Below are 21,339 nucleotides of genomic sequence, written 5' to 3' on the forward strand. Positions count from 1 at the left end.
AAACACTCTGCCAGATAAATGTGTTAGTTCCACGTGGTTTGTCAGTCTCACATTGTTCATAATGTATATGTGCCCATTGGCAGATATCGTACAGTCTGGGCTGTTTCATATCCGATGCTGATGACACATTTGGTGGTCTCCTTTGCGAATGGCCCTAACTTGAAACTTCATCAATTGGTGCCCTGTCTGAAGTGTCAAATTGGATGGCCAACTGTTGCCTAAAATTAAATGGTGACAAAACAGAATTGATGATCCTGGTGAATAACCATTGCCCCAGGCCTGTATAGCTGGGCAAAGGACCTGGGAAATCTTCCCGTTCCCAAACCCTCCATAAAGAACCTGGGTATGTGGCTGGACAAAGCATTAACCATGGACGATAAAGCCAAAAAGTCAGCAGTCACATGCTTTGGTGTTCTCATAATGATCCAGAAGATCATGGGGCTTATCCTGTAAATCCTTTAAAGGATTGATTCAATCCCTAGTGGTGTCCCGCCTTGATTATTGCAACTCACTCAGTGGGCTCACCAAAATGTCACAAATAGACTGCAGGTCATACAAAATGCGGCAGCTAGGTTATTGCTCAGAATACCAAGACAATCTGTAAAAGCATCCCTGCAACTGCTCCACTGGTTGCTCATTGATGCCAAGATCAAGTTTAAATCAGTTTACCTGGCTCGAAGCAATGAACATCAGTGGCCTCTCGGAAAATCAGACCTAATCTCTCCATATATTCCTACAACATGCATTGGGTCTGCACAAGTCTTATGAGAACCTTGAACGAATAGCCAGATCGTCCTCACACCTGGTCCCAAAGTTGTGGAACTCAAAACCCTGGGAACAGACTGCTCAATGAGAGCCCAGCTTCAGCAAAAAGCTTAAGGCATTGTTCCCACTGTAAGCCCCAATTATCCACCCTCTTACAGCACTCATTCACTGCTGGATGCCCTTGGGCAGCCATGCGCTTTACAAAAGACTAAAACGTAGAAACATACTACAGATTGGCCCAATGCACTCATGCCCACGCTTGGATACATGGCTCCCCTGAAGATCAGATGGCTGGGGCTGGATGCAGCAGGCTAATCTACCTTGCCGCAACTGCTGTTTGAAAAGTGGACCCGAAGGCTCAAGGTTATTGATCTGGTGAACACCTCAGTTAACTCATGGCAGAGATTACTTGAAAAGCAGGTAGGGTCCTTTCTATACTTGCAAACACCCCAATAGGCTGGTCCACTTGGTTCCCCACAGAGGTGTGCAGGAGACATTGGTAGCCCTGGGGATAAATGTTGTGGGGGATTTTTTTCTATTTTTAGAATGGTAAATGTTAGATTGGGGGTGACGGGGGACAGCAACTCACTCAACACAGCCCTACAACACATTACTACAGAACCCAACACGCCCTTCGAGACCTGCTTGCTGAGGAACTACTAGAACCCCAGAAATGTAGGCGTTTTGGACTCCACTTCAGGTAGAATGAAGAACCAAACAAAACTAGGTTATGCAAAGACAAATGTTCTGAAAGATCAGTAATGTATTGCCCTTGTGTACAGGTCTCAATGCAAGGTTTTATTGGACTATTTAAGCATTTGAATGATACTATGGTATTTTTATAGTGCAGTAGTAAATAAAATGCTACAGATCTATTCAACAAACCTTCAATAGGCTGCTCTAGGTTTGGTGTAATTTCTAGACCTTCAACAATTTTGGTTGGACTTAGTCTATCAAACTTGCCCCTCTTAGTGCTGTTCTGGCACTTTGTCTATGGGGTGTTGTGGGCTGAGCAATGTGGCAGAGGTGGTGTAGCTTCTGGCAGCACTTAGTCACAGCACAAACTACAGTCCAGTGTTTGCTCACCTGTAATACACCACTTTACAAATGCAGTTCAGAGCCCTGTACATGAGATCCGGTGTAGATTTGGCAGGGGGAGGGGGTACAAGATCTGGGGACCATAAGAAAAGCACTTTCTGCTTCCTGGTGGCTTTCCTGACACTACTTTCAGTGATATCAGCACAATGAAAATGAGAGATTTTGGTGAAGGATGTAGTTGGAAGAAAAGCTGTTCTACAATTTGGCACGGGAACGCTCTGGAATGTGGTAGATCTGACTGAAGCAGAGCGTTTTATACAAAGGCATTCTTGTGACTAGAATGAGCAACTTATTTGTACAAGTGTATTGGGTACGCATGCTCGTTCAACTCTGCACCCCAAGCCTACTCAAAATGCAAGCCATTTAATTTGAGTATACTACGCCAGAAACTGGTGTGTGAATGACTAAGTTTGACTAGCAATTCAGGAGACCATCTAGCTATGGAGTGAACTAATGTGGAGGAAGACTTGCTTTTTAGTTTAATCTAGTTAATACAGGGACCTTGGTGCTCAAGCTATAAAAGATTCGGTCTGTGGAGAGAAAGGACAAGAAAATGGCTTTAAGGTGCAAATACAAAATGTTGCAGTAGAAGGGTAAAGTCTTACCTCCTGGTGGAATATTTATTTTTGTCGGCACAGTACCAGAATCTCCAAGCTGAATTTGTTACTGCTATGAACTCATGACTTGTTGCAGATTTTGCATAGGTATGGCTTTGCAGCAGGGCCTAAGGTCTAAACAAGCCACTGGAAATGTGAAATGCCTGAGACGCTTGCCATGTAACTGCAATACAAGTAAAGTGTTCTTGTGGCTCAGGAGGCTAGTGTGAAATGGAGGGCTAGATAACCTAGTTTAACTGTGGTTTAAAGTAATGATGGACCCTTCTAAATAGCAGGCCCTATACTTCATGTGCTCACCTGCAGCCGCTAAGGCCTTGTGTACATGCAAGCCTCACTGGCCTCATCAAGCTAACGAATCATGGCAGCTTTAGCCTACACGCAAACCAGTAGTTGTATTGGGATAGCAGTTTTGAATACGAGGGCTCTGCAAGCTACCATGGAACTTCCGGCAAGAAAGGCAGTCTGTTACTCTTGTGCGCTCAGGGCACAAGTGTGCCTGCCATCCTAATGCTGCTTCACATTCCTCTCATCCTAGGCCTTGGAGAATCTCTATTGTCTCATGGAAATGTGTTGCGTCTGTGTCAGTGTATTCTAGTCCTTTTTCTTCACAGGCTGTTTTCTACCCCCTCCCACCTGCATGTGAGCACTTGTGTTTTCAGATATTGCATCATCACACCTCCTTAGGACAGGACTTCGAAGGCCAAAGTGTTTGCTCTTATTCCATATTCTCATTGGTCCAAAACAAGAATGGAAGACAGATTCTGTTTTGAGAATTCATTCAGTGATTGTTAGTTTAGTTAGCCCTCTTAGCAGGGGTTGACTATAGGTTGCATTTTGGGCAAGCTTATACCCAACTCGGTAGTCAAATTTGTTCATGGTGCTAAGCAAATGTGCTTTTTTTTAAATAAAATAAACCTGTGCAAATGGCTTTCTGTCATCTGTAAAAATAGAACACTGGCTGTCTTGCCTTTATCATTGAGGCAGCAAAGGACTTTACAAATGCAGGTTTCTTCCAGTTAACAGGAACTGCATTAGTCCATATTTTGACACGGTGGGTGCAGGCTGAAACATTCTAATCTGCAAAACATGCTGACTGTGTTGCAGATGAAGACTGACACTGCTTGGTCCCTGGGTGTTATCCAGTATGGTAGGTAAGCTTTCATCTCATGGCTCCAGAATATAAGCGGGCCTTTAGCTAGTGTAGCATAAAAGATGGTCAGCTGCACCACAGGTCAAGATCAGCAGTATCCTTCCTACAGCAACTTCTAGGCAAAAAGAGCATTCCAGTAACCCAAACGCCAAACACTCCTGACTCCCTCAGGCTTCCTTTACTAATACACTACTTAAGCCATAGTTTAAGAATATCTTAGTTAAATTCCAAATGGGCTACATTTTGACAATCTTTGTGCTTAAGACTATGGAATTAGGCCATACTGAGTTTCTCCAGAAGGCACCTGGTCACCCTCCCAGCAATAGAACATCACTCCTCTTCAAGAGCTGAAGTAATAGATCTACTTTCTCTAAGGAGCGGTCAAAGGTTCCCATGATCCAAAGAAACCTGCTTGCATTCAAAATTCTTCCTGTTTAAACACTATTGAAGGCTAATCCTACTTCTCACGGAAGTCCTCTTCAAAGTCTTTTTAATGATATCCCTGAAGTCCTGCTGCAGGAGAGGAGTACCACACCTCTCCCCAACTTAACCTTTAGTCACTGAACCAAACCGCTTGGTTCAGGACCAGCTTAAATTAGAATTTTGGGGTTTCTCTGCAGATTGTGCAAACCCCTGCTATGATGTATTGCATCAAGTTGAAACACTTCTGCTTATGGTGACTGAAGCCCATGTTTAAGTTGCACCTAATTGCTCTTTATATGCTCAGTCTCACCAGGAAATATTTGAGATGCTGAATAGTCCTACTTTCTGAACCAAAGGTTTTACGAAACCATTCATGATTGGCTTGTTCAGAGTGAATCTCTCCCCCACTATAAGAAGGGGTGCTGAAAGTCTTCACTATAAATAGGCCATATTTGCTCTTCACAAATGAGTTGCCTTGTGCACCAACCCAGTGTTAATGCCCAAGATACTTTCAGACTACAGTCTGACCAATTCTGCTGTATGTTTCTATTCAAAGCCTTGGCTATAGTCTGCAAGAATACTAAATTCTTGATGATCCCAGGTGTAACAGATTTTACATGGACTGAACAGAAGATGCAATAGACTATCTCTTGGTTTCTTGACTGCCCAGTTTAATCCGGGCTTTGCCCGCTGTCTATCCATTTCTGCCACAAAGCATTGGAGCTAGGGTGCAGATGCATTTCATCAGGAGCTTATTGGCAGTAGTTGCACTCTATACAAGAGTACGGCTCCAGACAGCTGTCTAAGAGCAGGTACACTGTCACAAAGCACTTTCTGAACTGGATTACGGCAGATGACTGAGCCAAGCAGTCCCATACAGCCGGTTCTATGAAGAGACTTCTTAACTATATTGCTTTCTCCTGTTGAAGCACATTAATGTATGAAAGGTCCAATGCTGGAGAAGCAACTAATCTAACTTTCAGTGTTGGCATCTTTCATGGATTCACATCAACTGTCCCTCCCCAGTCTGAGGCTCTGCTTGTTCTTGCTATCATTCACACTTGTGCTCTGAAATCGGAACTGTGATTGCCCCTGGGCAATAGAGCTCAGCATATCCACCTCGACGGAAGTTTGTGTTCCAAACTGGGTGAATGTGCTGTGAACTTGAGACCGTTTATTGCTAGTTTAAAAATACTGTGGATACTTCGTCTCAAGGAATGATCAGAGCATGTGAATCTATTGAAGCTACCTATGCGGGAGAACAGGAGTTGGAGGTAAGTACATTTGATTCCAGTGAGCCTCTTTTGTAGTTTCACATGTGGCCCTTTGTAGTCCAGGATTGCTATACTGTATCCTTCACACTTGTACAGCAGAATGAGTGGCGGTGGCTTGATTCAAAAGAGAATGTACTATTATGCACTTGATGGTGCCATTTAATCATAAGGTAATCTAGTCTAGCGGATAATTAACGCATGTTCCTCTGACCTTTAGTTGCTTATTATTTTCACATGCAAGCTCTCAGGGCTTCAACTTTTTATGGTAAAACAATCTTCTTGCTTTAGTCCAGAAGGAAAGACAGTTTCCATACATGCTCATTTTCAGCAGAAGTAACACAGCCAGAATAGTTGCTGAAAGGGCAACTCTGACACAGCTGTGTTTAAAATGAGAATTAAAAAAAAACTACAGACATGTCTGTTTAAATGTTTCCTTCTATGGTACACCGATTACAAATTTGTCTTAACCGTTTTTAGTGTTCAGAGATTAAAGACTGGAGCAGAGATGGGATTGAATGACATTTTAGAGACCTTTTTCCTTTACTCCAGACCTACCTAATTTGTTTTATAGTGACTTCAATTTGTAGCCCATTCTTACACCAGTTAACTTAACATAGTCCGTTCAAATCAGGACTATTTTGGGGTCTTCTCCTGCCTTAATGTAGCCCAACATTCATCTCCGGGTCATGCTTTCCTTTTTTCTTCTATGAACTATATTTCTTGTATGAATTCTCACAAACTAGCTTTGGGTTGGGGGTGCTGAAAGATTAAAGTCCCACTACTAGACTGGTTGTCATGGTTTAAATGTTTTATTCCTAGAGGTCTAAACTAGGTCCTAAGAATACATTTGTGTGCTGTAATGTTTTCCTGTGTAAACATTTTGTTGTGCAGCATGGTTTCTAATTACATTCATTTTTTTCAGTATGATGAAGAAGGCGAAGAAGCAGATGATGAGGTATTATTCCTATGTTGATTATATTACTGGTGTAAAGAATGGGCAGGGGGTTCTAAAAATGCTTTTCTATTGGGTAACTAGAGGCTAGTGATTTGGGCCACGAACTAGGCCATCTGTATTAGTAGTATTTAGGGGTATTCAGTGACTAGAATCAAATCTTAAATGTATTTCAACATTGAATTAACTTCTACACTACTGCTCAGCAGTTGCGTCTATTGATCTGCATAGGTTTTGTTGAAGCGTATAATTGTACTGGTCTATCTAGCATAGCTGTCTGCAAATTGTGTCCCATTAAGAATGCTGTATTAAGGACCGACTTCTCTACTGAACCTAGGGCGGAAGTAATATAGCCTCTTGCAAACTAGTCTTGGAAGAATATTCTATTCCCAGATTACTGTGAGTAAGTCATGTGAATTGAGGTTCATTTCTTGGCTTGCCTTGGAGATGGAACATTACCTGTATTGCTCCTAGTGTGCAAAGTATCAGTTTTCCTGTAATTCCTGGGGCTGACTTCCTGTAGTTATCTGCAGTCTATTGTTGAGCCTAGTTTTAGTAACATTTGTACAGTCACCGCTATCTGCATTGGAGGGAATACTTGGCTTTGGAGCGTACTCTTTGCTAGTTTATGGAGTGTGCTTTTGAGCTTTGCCTCGTACCTGTAGCTTCTGTCCTGGTTGAAGAGTTCCTCTTGGGCTTCTTATCAGCCAAAACCTAACATGTTGATAGACTTATGGAACGTGATAAGCAGTAGCAAATCACCCTTCCTGATAGTCCTGCCCATAGAACCCACAGATCAGTCTAAAATACAGAGCAGGAGCAGATGGTACTCACAGTAGAAAGGTCTGAGGTAAAACCCTTTAACAGCTGACTGGATAGTCCCTGAAGTGTTTCCTGGCTGTTTTTGCTGCAGTTAAGTCTTCACGTTTGTCATTTATTTTGTTTCCCCCTTTGTGGTATCCTAAATGTTCACAAGGTATTTTTGAATCCTTGCTTAATGCCTAGCTTTTTTTTTTTTTCAGGAGGGTGAAGAGGAAGCTGATGAAGAAAATGATCCAGATTACGAGCCCAAGGTAAATGGTCTTTTTATACTCTGTTGGTTTAGGAGTTTTAAGATTAGTTTCTATAGTTGTGCACTTTGTCAATGTGGCTCAATCATTTAGCAATGCAAAAATCTGTCAATTTTAATATTGCAAACAGGGCAGTTTGGATACTAAATGGCAAGATAACATCTATGCTAATTTGCTGTGTCTAATTTGTAAGCATGTTTCTTCCTTCATACATCCGTTCCTCTTCGTTTTTCCTCACTAGGTTTAAATCTTGTAGAAATCTTGTCCTGGGTAGGTAACACTTGCCATTTTTAACACTGCATTAACACACTAACTGTCTTGGGTGTTAGTCTTCACAGCATACTACTAATCTTTAACCTGAGCAAGTGATTGCTAATTGTGTGTTTTTGTATGAAGAATGTTTATTGGTAATGAACTGCACTGAAGACAAACCTACAGTCCATTCTGGGCTATCTGTTGGTTAGTCATGCATATTGGACTTGTATATTTAACCCAGCTACTTTTTCTTGTTACTGGCGCACATTTTTTCACTCAAGCAGTGGATTTTTTTTTTTAATCAAACATGGGTGGAATCCTCGACTAAGGACCATGACTTTAACAGACTTTGTTTCCCCACCCCGTCAAAATAAAGGCTTTTTTTCAGTGGGAGTCTTACTCAATCTGCAGCTCCTGCTGAAAAAAAACAAGACTCACTCCTGTGCTTCTTCAGTAATTGTACCCTGGTGGGCCAGATCCCGGTGGTCATTTGTACATCCTGGGAATCACCACCTCCCTAGGGCTATCTTCTTTGTAATGGTAGGTGCTCTCCCCCCCCCCCCCCCCCCCCCCCTTCAAAACAGGCCCTGGGACCACCTCCCCAGGGCCACATTCTATTAAAATTGTATAGAGGGAGGCTGTATGTCGCTCACCGTCCCGGGCTGGTCCCTGCCCTTGGCCCCCTACCCACCTAGGACAGTCTCCTGCTGTATCCCAGGGTGCCCACCCCCGGAACATAGCTGTTTACTGTGGCTTGGTGTGAGCTTTGACAGCTCCAGCCAAGTCGCAGCAAACACTCCACTTCAGCAAGCGAGTGGAGCAATGCTCTTGGTTGCCGGAAGCAGACCTTTCGTCCCCAATTTGTTCCAGAGTTGAGGCTCCACTTATAGCACTAATCATCCTAACTTTGTGCGCATGGCCAAGGGAAATCAAGTGGTTTCCAACAGACATTATCTGTAAACCACGATGGAGGGGTTTACATCCTTGCTTTTTGTGAGCGCAAGTGACTGACGAGGGGGTTCCTTGTCTGCTGAGGAGTCCATGGTTCTCCCCTTTAAATGCCCGGAGTAATTCCTATAATCCATAGCACCACTAGCAAACCCACACAGCCACTCACTCCCACTCAGACCCATAGCACTACTTAGACCCACACAGGCACTCTCACCCACTTTCAAAGGTTAGTTAGGAAGGGCAATTAAATAACCTTAAATTCAGTGATGTCACTGTCATGAGTGAAGGGCAATTAACCTTAAATTCAGTGATGTCACTGTCATGAGTGATGAGGTCATAAGCAGTGCATTGCAGTGGCGTAAGTTAGTTGACTCCAGTAACTAGAACTGCTGAATAACTCTGGTTTTGCACAAGTAAAATTTGAGGCTAACGTCCCTGTAACTTTTCTTTACAGTGAATGTATGCCAGACTTAGCAGCATTGACCAAGGTCACTACGTCAAAGGTGGGAGGTGTAAATTCTTTCAGGAGTGACCTGCGCTTTGACTTAAAGTTGACCTGCTCGTTTGAGGGTGGGGGAGAGGGAACAGATAAGTGTTCTACACCTACATTATGCTGAGCGAATTCAGCTTTAGTGTTACCACTTGACTTGTGTTGACCGGTTTATTAAGATGTTTCTGTTAATATTTTTAGTCTAATTTTTTTGCCAATTTTTTGCAGCTTCTATCATTCGTTTAAATTACTGCATTTTTTCCTTATTCATGATCTTATAGTCCAGCAAACATTTTTGTAATTATTTTTGTTTAACTCCTAATATTTACGACATCTCCAGCACCCCCCCCCCCCCCCCCCCCCCCCCCATGTCTCCTACCTTTGTTTCAGAGTTTTTAGATCCTCTGAAACCAGGGGGCCAAGGGATTGCTCATCCTAGATTTAGAGGCGCTGACTGGGGCGAGTAGATTAATACTTCTATCCAAACTGTATAGTTGACTACTGCTATATCCATCCTGTGAATTTTCTGGTATGGACTCCTGTAGGATCGAAAAAGGTCTCTGGTTGCCACAGTGGATGTCAATTGAGACTATTGCTCCAAGATCTAGATTTGCAATTTAGACCAAATAAAATGGGGCCAGTGCCTGTCCAGGTGAGAGGAAGAACACTAATACTACCTAAGGCAGTATTAACTAAAAATACCATTTGTGTCCTGCTTGGTGAGTGGGACACTTTACCATCTGAGGCCCATACCTGACATAGCCTGTAGCAGTACCATTGTCCTCTTCTATTGCCTCTAGATGAGTCCGTCTCCAAGGATGAGTAGTACTCTATGGTACTCAAAGATGAAGTCTAATCCGGTTAATCCTGAAGTGAGACCGTTTCCTCTTCTAGTCCGCATCCCACTAAAGCTGCAAAGTTGTGAGGGAGTTTGTTTAGGCTAAACAAAATCAACACTAATAGAACATTGGAATGTGGAGCACTACATTGAATACAATGGAGTGCTCCATGCTTCTAAGGGCCAGTAAAAGCCCGCGGAGCAACATTCCAGTGTTCCTTTTGTTCACAGCTGTAGCTATGAACAAAGGCCTCTTGTAGCCAGAGGGGGATTTAAACCCCCTCGGGCTCCAAGAGGCCTTTTTTGTATTTGTTAAAACATTCTGCCACAAGAAGGCAATGTTCTGATAGCCTTTCATAGCTGGGCTATACTGGCCATTAATGTCCCGCTCCTTCAGCTCCAGCCTTTAATGCTGGAGCGGGCCTTTTATAGGCGGTTTAGCCCGCTACGGCAGGGTAGAAGGCGATAATATGGTAGGTGCAAATATTGTTACTTTGCAGTATGTTCGAAATGGGCATTTCCTCCAACACTAATACAATTTCACAAATCTGTTAGTCAACCATTGCTTTCATAATCAGATTTTCCTTACCATATGTATTGGTGATTAGATTTCTCTCCTATAAATTGCCTGCTAATGCAGGTATAGATGAAACTGACCTTATTCTCCACTTGACCCCATGGTTTGGGAATCATCTTGTTCGAGGCATATGAGCTGCAGATTGTACACTTAGCATAGCATAGATCGCCATCTGGTGTTGGGCCCGGATGTTTGCAGTTTGTTTTTCTTCTTGGACAGTCTTTGGAAGTCACGAGTTTGGTGACTCCTCCTTCGGTCCGTACTGCGCATGGGCTTCGGCTCCATCCTCAGATTGTTTTTTTCCGCCATCGGGCTCGGATGTGATACTTCGTGCTCCTGCTTCGAACTTCTACGGTTCCAGCCTCGACGGAAAATCCTCGTATCTTCGAGTTTCTTCATCATCTTCATCTCTCGAAGCGGCACTTTTCTCCATCCCGTACATCGGCACCGGCCTTCGGGCCCTCCTCGACTCCGGTCCCGGCCGATGGAAAGGACTCCGTTCAAAAAGTGCCCAAAATGTGGGTCTAAATTTCCCCACACCGACCTCCATCAGGTGTGTAATCTTTGCCTCTCTCCAGAACACGAGGCCAGAGACTGCCCCGCCTGTAAGTCTTTTCGATCGAAGAAAACCATCCGGGATCGAAAAGCTCGACGCACCATGGCGCACTCATCGTCTGCAGCTCCACCGGACATCTTCGGAGACGGCGCCGAAGCTTCGGGGCAAACACACACCGAGCAGGAAGAAGACGTCGTCAGCGCTTCCGAAGCCGACGACTCCGACGTGGAGGACATCACACCGGCGCAGCGGGCCGTGAGTACTGTGCCCCCTCCCACCCCCGCGCCCAAAACCAAAGAGACTCAGGTTACCCCCTCGCCTGCCGGCCTGGGCAAAACCAAGACCAAAGCTTCGATCACCCCACCCTCGGGCTCGGTGTCGAAGCATCAAAAGTCTCACGGCAGCTCGGGATCGAGCCAGCCGACGTCCGGTGCCGAAAAACAGCATCCGGCACCGAAGAAAGCAATATCCAGCTCGACTCCGAAGCCACCGGTGCCAAAGCCTGGACTCTTGGTGCCGACCAAACACAAATCTGTCGGCACCGACGCTCCGACGCCAAACTCCTTCGACGCCGAAAAAACAGGAGGCCCCAAAAAAGCATGGCGCACACAAACCATCGAAGCCCTCGGCTCCGAAATCACCGGTGCCGACGGACGATTCGACGCCACTGGCTCTGTTTACACCAGACCCTCTACAAAAGACTCTGTCCAAGGATCCAAAGACTGGACTATTGACTTTAATTATCAAGAAAAGACGCCTTGATACTCCGGCTCCTCCTCCACCACCCAAAAGGAAGGACTCTGCTACTTCACCCCTCAGAGTGCCCTTCCCACTACCGCCTCCCCTACCTCCTCCACCACCTCCACCCCTTCCCCCTCCCAGGTCTCCGCCACCTCCACCTCACTACGATCCGGCCCCATCCCCAGATCCGGATGACGGGGACCCGGACAATTACCCGGCGGACGCCCCAATGGATCCCACTCCACCAGGGACCCCAGACCCATGGGAGGATTACAATAACCCTGATATACCAGATATACCTCAGGACGACCTATACCCATCCAGGCCGTCTCCTCCAGAGGACTCCTTAGGGTTTCATCATTTAGTGCAGAGAGCAGCACACTACCATGGGGTGGACATGCACAGTGAACCAGTGGAAGAAGACTTCCTACTGGATACATTTGACATACAAGACAAATCCACTTCTATTTTACCCATGCTTAAGGGTGTCACCAAGCACGCTACAGAGGTGTTCAAAGACCCTGTCAGGGCCAGAGTACTGAACCCTAGAATAGAGAAGTACAAAGCGGCACCCACAGACCCCGCATACATTAAGGGCCCTGCTCCCCTAGATTCCCTAGTTGTCTCCACAGCTAGAAAGCGGGCTAACTCCCAATCCTCAGGAGAAGCCCCACCGCCAGACAAGGAATCTAAACTTCTGGACGCGTCTGGTAAACGCACCGCCTCCCAAGCTGCAAACATATGGCGCATTGCAAATACACAAGCACTGCTTGCGCGATATGACAGAGCACACTATGACGAACTAGAGGCTCTTATGCAGCACCTTCCAGAAAAACACAAGCGCAAGGCTCATGACCTAATACAGGAGGGTAAACTAATTACAAACACCTCCAAAAGTGTGCCCTCGATGCAGCCGACACTGCTTCTAGAGCCATAAATACAAGTGTCCTGCTTCGTCGCCATGCCTGGCTCAGGATCTCAGGGTTCAAGCCTGAAGTCCAGGCGTCCATACTCAATCACCCCTTTGACCAGCAAACTCTCTTTGGGCCAAAGGTAGACGAAGCGTTGGAAAAGATGAAAAAGGACACAGACACAGCAAAGTCTATGGGGGCACTCCAAACACAAGCCTCTAAACGTTCCTTTCGACGCTCGTCCTTTCGTGGCACAGACGGAGGCTCCTCCACCGATAACGCCTCTACCTCCTACAAGTCCCCTCCTCAAAATACCTTTTCAAAGGGCAATCAAAGGGGCGGTTACAGAGGCAACAACAATAAGGGCAGGGGCAAAACCAACAACACCCGTTCTGCCACCCCACCCGCACAATGACTCCCCTCTGCTCCCCCCCCCCCCCCCCCCCCCAGACCATCCCACTCCGGTCGGGGGCAGACTACAAGACTTTATCCACACATGGGAGTCCATAACATCGGACAAATGGGTGACCCAAATCATTCGGTCAGGGTACTGTCTCGAACTAACATCTACCCCACCCAATATCCCACCAAGGCACCGTCCAATGTCTCAAGAACATTCCACACTGCTCAAACAAGAGGTACTCTCACTCCTCCAAAAACACGCTATAGAGCAAGTCCCCGTCAATCAGCAAAATCTAGGGGTCTACTCCCTATATTTCTTAATACCAAAGAAAGACGGGACCCTCAGACCCATTCTCGACCTCCGGCCTCTAAATGCCTACATACATTCAGACCATTTTCACATGGTCACCCTACAGCAAGTCCTCCCACTCCTCTGCCAGGGAGACTTCCTCACAACCTTGGATCTGAAAGACGCATACTTTCACATTCCAATACACCCCTCTCACAGGAAATACCTCAGGTTCGTGGTGGACGGGCAACCTTACCAATTCACGGTCCTCCCCTTCGGGGTCACCACTGCACCACGGGTGTTTACCAAATGCCTAGCAGTAGTAGCAGCACACCTCAGACGTCAACATATTCACGTCTTCCCTTACCTAGACGACTGGCTGATAAAAGCCGCGTCCTACGACCAATGTGTGCAACGTACAAACAGCACCATCCAACTGCTCCACCAGCTAGGCTTCACGGTGAACTACCAAAAGTCCCACCTCATACCATCTCACACAAAGCAATATCTCGGGGCCACTATAGACGCCTCCAAAGGTATTGCCTATCCAAACTCAGCCAGAATCACAAGCATTCAAGCCTTACGCAAAACATTCCTTCCTCAACACTCCCTTCCAGCAAGAGTGTTTATGAAGCTTATAGGAATGATGGCGTCTTGCATCTTCATAGTGCCCCATGCAAGACTCCACATGCGTCCACTTCAAGAGTGCCTAGCACAACAGTGGAACCAGGCCCAGGGGCAGCTGACGGATCTGGTGTTGGTGGACGGCCGCACACATCACTCTCTGCAGTGGTGGAACACCACAAACCTTTCCAAAGGGCGGCCGTTCCTGGACCCGGTTCCTCAGGTGACTCTAACAGCGGACGCATCGCTCTCCGGCTGGGGAGTGCACCTTCTACACCTCACCATGCAAGGTCTATGGACGCCACAGCAAAAATCGCTCCACATCAACCATCTGGAGCTCTTGGCGATCTTTCAAGCCCTAAAATCTTTCCAAAAACAGATTTCGGGCAAAGCAGTCCTCATTCGCACAGACAATATGACTGCAATGTATTATATCCAAAAACAGGGGGGGACACACTCTCCCCCAGCTCTCCCGCTTAGCCCAGAGCATATGGAGATGGGCAATTCCTCAACATCTTTCTCCTGGCACAGCACGTTCCAGGCGTACAAAACACCATGGCAGATCTGCTCAGCAGACAAACGCAACAACTACACGAATGGGAACTGCATCCACAAGTTCTTCACCCATTCTTCCAACAGTGGGGGCATCCTCAGATAGACCTCTTCGCCACCCACAAACAAAAAATGCCCAAGCTTCGCCGCCAGATACCCACACCCATTGTCCAAGGGCAATGCGATATGGATGAACTGGTCAGGCAGATTTGCATACGCCTTTCCACCTCTCCCACTAATTCCATTAGTAGTCAGGAAGCTACAACAGCACTCCCTCACACTCATTCTGGTAGCTCCGACGTGGGCCAGGCAGCCGTGGTACACCACGCTACTACAACTGTCAGTGGTACCACATCAAAAACTGCATCTATCCCCATGCCTCCTAACCCAGAACCATGGAGAAATCAGGCACCCGGACCCAGCTCAGCTCAACCTGGCGATCTGGCTCCTGAAATCCTAGAATTCGGATACCTTAACCTTCCCCCTGATTGCATGAACATCATCATGGAAGCCAGACGTCCTAACACTAGAGCATGCTATGCCGCAAAGTGAAAAAGATTTGTAATTTACTGCCGTAACAATACAATCAACCCTCTAGATGCATCCATACAGCACATCATATGCTATCTGCTCCATCTTCACAGGTGTAACCTGGCATATTCATCCATACGCCTACACCTAGCAGCGATCGCTGCTTATCTACAAAACAGACAGCATTTATCACTCTTCAGAGTGCCCGCTATTAAAGCCTTCATGGAAGGCCTTAAACGCGTAATTCCTCCCAGGGCACCACCTTCCCCTGTATGGAATCTAAATTTAGTTCTTACACGACTAATGGGTCCGCCCTTCGAACCAATGCACAAATGTGAGCTACAGTTTCTCACCTGGAAAACAGCTTTCCTTGTAGCTATCACTTCCCTTAGAAGGGTTGGTGAAATACAAGCGTTCACCATACAGGAACCCTACATACAAATGCATCACAGCAAGGTCATACTTCGCACAAATCCGAAGTTTCTGCCCAAAGTCATTTCCCCCTTCCACCTCAATCAATCAGTGGAATTACCGGTCTTCTTTTCGCAACCCCAATCTGTTGCAGAAAGGGCCTTACACACACTTGATGTGAAAAGGGCGTTGCTATACTACATACAAAGAACGCAACCCTTCAGGAAGACTAAACAATTGTTCGTTTCCTTCTCTCCACCACATAAAGGCAACCCCATTTCTAAATCAGGGATAGCTAGGTGGATTGTAAAATGCATACAAATTTGCTATCAAAAGGCAAAGAACATTATCTGTTCCTCCTAAAGCCCACTCTACAAGAAAGTTGGGGGCTTCTATGGCTTTTCTAGGGAATATACCCTTAGATGACATCTGCAAAGCAGCCACATGGTCTACACCGCACACCTTCACAAAACACTACTGTGTAGATGTGCATTCCAAGCAGCAAGCTAGGGTGGGCCAGGCTGTACTAAAGACACTTTTTCAAACAGCTGCAACGGATACCGGTGGTCGCCGCTAAGGTTGGGTACTGCTATATAATCTATGCTAAGTGTACAATCTGCAGCTCATATGCCTCGAACGGAATATGCTACTTACCAGTATGCATCTGTTCTTGGCATGTAGAGCTGCAGAGTTGTACACGCCCACCCGCCTCCCCGGCTACCTGTATCCGTTCCAGTACATCTTATTTAGATACAACACATGGGTTTCTCACTGTTATTACTACGCTCCATCATTTCCCTGTTGGCGAAAAACAATCTGAGGATGGAGCCGAAGCCCATGCGCAGTACGGACCGAAGGAGGAGTCACCAAACTCGTGACTTCCAAAGACTGTCCAAGAAGAAAAACAAACTGCAAACATCCGGGCCCAACACCAGATGGCGATCTATGCTATGCTAAGTGTACAACTCTGCAGCTCTACATGCCAAGAACAGATGCATACTGGTAAGTAGCATATTCCTTGTAGCTGTTCTCTGCCACACTTTCAGTGAAGTGAATTTTGTTGACCTAAATTTATTATTTAGAGTTTATATATTCAATCAAACTGATGTTGGTTCACTTGGACCAAATGCACCAGCCTCGTTAAAACCTTGCTCTAAAATATTACAATTTTCAAGAAGGTCTGTTTACCTAGGACCCTATTCCTGACGCAGCCTCTGAGGTAAAGTTAGCTTGTTGAATTTGGTGACAGAAGTGGCCAAAGAATGCATAAACCAAACTAAAGTATGAATCACAAATGCATGCCTTTGAGTGCTATTTGGAAGAGGAAGCGTATCGGTTATTGCTTGGATTGAACATATTGAACATAGGTTTGAAATGGAAGTAAAAACCAATCTAGTGAAATTTTTTCTTAAACAAGAGGAGCTGATTTTGTCTTGTGTATACTGCTCCTAGGAGAATAAATTTGCCCACTGAGACTAGGGTATTAACAACCTGGGGATGGTATTGGAGCTTGTCAAGTCTCATGCTAGAAATGTGATCCAGGCATTATCCAATTATTTGCAGCCTGGACTATCTGGTGCTGTTGTCTTTAGATGGCTGCCCTCTTATGTTATAACTGTATGTATCGAGTATTAGAGTATGGACTTGAAGCTCCGCCCACACTCCCGCCCCAATATTTTTCATTGGCTTGTCAGTCCTTGGTTAATGCTGGCTTCTGATTCGTTAAAACATTTTAGTCCCTCCTTAGTACAGCCATGTCTTAATCTGTAACCTCTCATGAGGACTGGATATTTTACTTCTGTTCTGTTATTTACAGTCTGTGGGCCCTATTGTCTTTAATGAGATTCTCCTACTCAAACACGACATGCTTCCTGCAACTGCGCCCACTTTGCTTGCAACACTTGCAGGACGCTGCTCTCATAATGTCTGCCACTTGTCTGTTTTAATGTCCGCAGCTAGCACACTGCTGAATTCGGAAACTCTTGCTCTCTGTAGGCTGGAAGTATTTAGTCAATGTGTGTGATGGAGTTGTCACTGACTGGGACAGTCTCTCCTTGCCCTCCCTGCCACCCACCACCAATTTAGGCTGCACAGGCCTATGCCAGGCCGGAGCCTAGCCCATCTTGTTCACTCTCGTCCCTCGGTCTGTACGGCTACCCACCTCACCTGCCTACTGTGATCGGCAAGCCCCCCCTTATCATTGCCACTCCATAATACAGGTCCCACTGACTCCAGGTGCCTGAGGCCCCACTGTCTCAGCCCTCTAGGCCACCCGGAGCATCTGCATCAACCAGTCCTGCAGATCTGGTGGATCCCTGCAACTCCTCACTGGCCGTGCACCCACTGTCACACTTTGCAGGGAGCTCAACTCAGGCAATCACCCAAATGGGACAGGAATACAGGTCTCTTCCACAGAGCCATGCTAAATTATGTGCCATCTTTCCGTGGCTGTTCATGCCCTCCTCCTCCTCTAGGGATCATAACTGTTGAATCTAAGCCTTTTGAAATCTTTCCCTGCGCAAGGCATTTTTCATTAAGTCTCATGCCTGCAATAAGGAAGGATCCATGTAGTCCCTGTACTTGGGACTGTTCCGGGGTTGCTTAGTTTCTGCCAGATTAGATTATCCAAAGTGCGCAGTAACGCATTCTTAATGTTATGCTTTGAGATCTGCTCTGTCTGGCCACACTACTTTCCAAAATTCAAACTCATTTGAGCTTGGGAAGATAATGTTGGTAAACAATTGGAGGAGCCATACATTTTGGCTACTAATCTAGGAGATCCAAGTCCCTCCCTCCTATATTTCACTAACATATGGTAATGTGGAAGTCAGTTTTGCACTGGGGATTTTAAAGTGAGTGTTGGGCTCTTAATTATTTTGACAGTATTGCAAAGCCAAAATTGAGTGAACCGGCTTTGGCCATAATTTCTAACTTGTGGTGATAGAAAGAGCCACTGTTATTGAAGGTAACCCCAATAGATGTGTATATTACTTCATTTGTAAGCAGCTTCCCATTTATGCTCCAAACACTTTAAAAAAAAAATGTTTTAATCCTCATCGATTTTCAGCACTCAATCAGGCGTTAATTGTGACTAATCACCCGTAAGGGTCTCGGCGCTGGGTAGGGGTGCAGGTTCCAGTCCATCGAGGGGGTCAGCCAAAGAGCCAGCTTTTGAGTTTTCTTGCGAAGATGTGAAGCGTTGTGTGGTTTTCATGAAGATGTCACGCTTGTTTCCAGAAGTAAAACCAGCATTTGGAATGCAATAGGTCTCGCATTTCCAAGAGTTTAAGCTATTTGCATTGTAAATGACCATGCTTTTTATTTGTTTTAAAAACCTAAATAAAAGGCATTGTCCTTTACAATGCCAATAGCTCAAACTTGCATAAACCCGACCCATTGCAAATGCTTTTTTGAGTTGGCTGTAACATTGTAAATGTAAAAATTGATACTTGTATAGCGCACAACTCGCCCGCAAGGGTCTCAAGGCACTTGTACGAATACCGCTGTGGAACCCATCCTGGCTTTCCCTGTGAGGCGTCCAGTCCTGGGCACCCCCAAGGTGGAGGCCAGGCATCCTTAGCGTTGTGGGGGCCGTTGTGGAGATTAAGGAAGCTATTGCCCAGAGTTGCAGAGTGGGACTCCATGATTGGAATAGGCACCAAGGCGAGAATTATCAGGTCCGTGGAATTTTTGAGCCCAAGACCCGCCGAGGAGGGGAATTGAACCCTGGTCCCGGGCTAGACCTCTGCATCAGGGTCTGCCGCTCTAATCATTGAGCCACACTTCTCCACTGTTTACAGGTACAACCCATAGCATTACTTTTAATGACCTATGAAGGCTTTCCTTATCTTGCATATCAAGTATATATTGCTCGCAGTTTTAACTTGGGCTTGAGGACTGCAGTGTATCCTTAACATTTATCTTCTATAATTATACTGCAGAGTAAGTTTTGACTAGAAAGGTATTGGGCAGTTTACATTACTTGAGCAAATGTAATGACTAAGCATAGCAGTCAAACACTATCGTATGAAACCTCTTTGAAGAAAACTGCAGAAAAATTGCGAGGTTGATAGCAATGGTAGAGCTTGAAACAGTGAGACATGGCTATGTATATCTGCAGAAGGAAAACACCCATAATGTAGTACACCTTGCACTCAAGATTTATCCAATTGTCTACCCCTAGCCTTGGTACTGTACCTATTCTGGTCCCATATCCAGCAAACTAGTCTGCTGCAGTAGGGCCTCTCTATGCTCTTTGAGCCCCTTGTGTGTCTACTCGAACAGCTTCTGGCCGGGGTACAACTAGCATTGATCAGTTGCTTATTTGCAGTTTAATTCCCTGAGTGACCTCCTGGTTTCTTTGGAGTCCAGCCTACTTAACCTTCAAAGGCCAAAAACTGGCCCGTTTTGCTTCAGAGGGACAGCCTACAATTATTTGCCAGCATTATGGTCTTTAGTAGATTGCATGGTTGCATTTCCTCTGCTATCCGAATCTTCAGCAGTCATTTTATATAGAGGCGTTAACGTTTAGTTTTTCAGTGCAAACTCCAAAGTGCTGCAGAAGCCTTGAGTGCCACTCCTATCTTTTATAGGCTGACTTTCTGGCACACCACTAAATTGAGGCGTCCTTTAGCAACAGGCATGTTGTATACCTGCTTTTGCTGCACATGGAGCATGCTGGGCTTATACAAATAAGGTCAACACTTTAGCCTGTGCACCCAATTATGGGCACCGGTGCAAAGATTTTTGAAGTGGCACTCTTTGCTCTCCAGAAATGTGCGGGCTTGATTAATGTGCCTTCTGAAAGGTAGGTCAGGTCTTGTGTGCAATCACTCCGCCTATAATTGAGCTGCCACCAAGGCTGCCTTAGGCCTGTTGGTCCCCTGGGTTGTAGGACATTGACAGTCTGCCCGTTACATAATGCAGTTCATTTTCAATGTATTTTTATGTAGCCTTTGACTAGCCCTCGTCCATTTTGGCATTTTTAAGGTTGCTCAATAGTCACTTCTGTATGTCTCTGCAAAGGTTTCAGCCTCCAGCACTTGGCACCAGTGGGTCAGCTGCCTTCACCTCGTCTGAAAGATGTTGCAGTTGCCAAAAAAGGCTATCGCCAGCTATATTCTCTATGGACTGTGCTCTCGAACTAAAGTATCCTCAGTTGGTTAGAGGATCCATCACAAAAACCAAAGGAGATTAGAGTCCCCCAGATTTAATAGACTCCTTCACATTGTCAATCTGCAGTTTGGCATGAGCTCATCTCCAACTCAAAGGTTAATCGCCAATAGACTGTAGGAAAGTGCCCCTTTTTGACATGGTCACCCACTTTTTGCCTGGTATCTGATGCAATTGACAAGTGCACTGGATTCCTGCTATCCAGGTCCCCAGTGTCGTATCTTTTCCCTAAAACTTTACAATTGTTCCCCCAATTGGCAATACCTTTAACACCTCCCTGTAAATCCCTAGTAAATGTTACTCCCTCGTACCTATTGCAGGGAAGGTAAAGAGGGTCCATAAGGGCTGCAGCAGGTATTGTGCCATCTTGAGACACCTCAGCACCAGCATTCAAACTGGCAGTGCAGGCTGCATGCAATGCTGCACAGAAGTGAAGACACCTCGGCACACCATGTGCCATGCCTACAGACACTGCATGTAGTATAATGTAGTCACCCCTACAGCAGACCTTGCAGCCCTAAGGCAAGGAGCACTATACTGTGTGGACATGGTTGTTTTCTGGAAGGGTATCACTATTGCTACCTTAAACGTACTGGGAACTTTTCCACAATTGTGGGACTGATTGAATAGGGTAAAGGCCAGATTGGAGGGAGGTCAGTATATGGCATTTTTTGGTGGGGGAGGGGGGGG

The 21,339-nt window shown here is 45.7% G+C and overlaps 1 protein-coding gene across 4 annotated transcripts in view; it reads left to right on the top strand.

The window, feature by feature from the left end:
* NAP1L1 (nucleosome assembly protein 1 like 1) overlaps positions 1–21,339 on the top strand; it is a 62,235-nt gene that overhangs the window by 33,197 nt on the left and 7,699 nt on the right. For 2 of the 4 annotated variants that reach the window (XM_085653870.1, XM_085653869.1), the window contains exons 13-15: positions 6,250–6,282; positions 7,302–7,352; positions 7,591–7,619. In XM_085653870.1, the coding sequence (XP_085509996.1) occupies positions 6,250–6,282; positions 7,302–7,352; positions 7,591–7,596 (90 nt within the window). In that variant the 3' untranslated portion in view covers positions 7,597–7,619. The remainder of the gene's footprint in view (positions 1–6,249; positions 6,283–7,301; positions 7,353–7,590; positions 7,620–21,339) is intronic. The other 2 variants (XM_085653867.1, XM_085653868.1) reach the window with 1 other exon arrangement.

This window comes from Triturus cristatus, chromosome 4_1 (assembly GCF_964204655.1).
Source record: "Triturus cristatus chromosome 4_1, aTriCri1.1, whole genome shotgun sequence".
Lineage (NCBI taxonomy): Eukaryota > Metazoa > Chordata > Amphibia > Caudata > Salamandridae > Triturus > Triturus cristatus.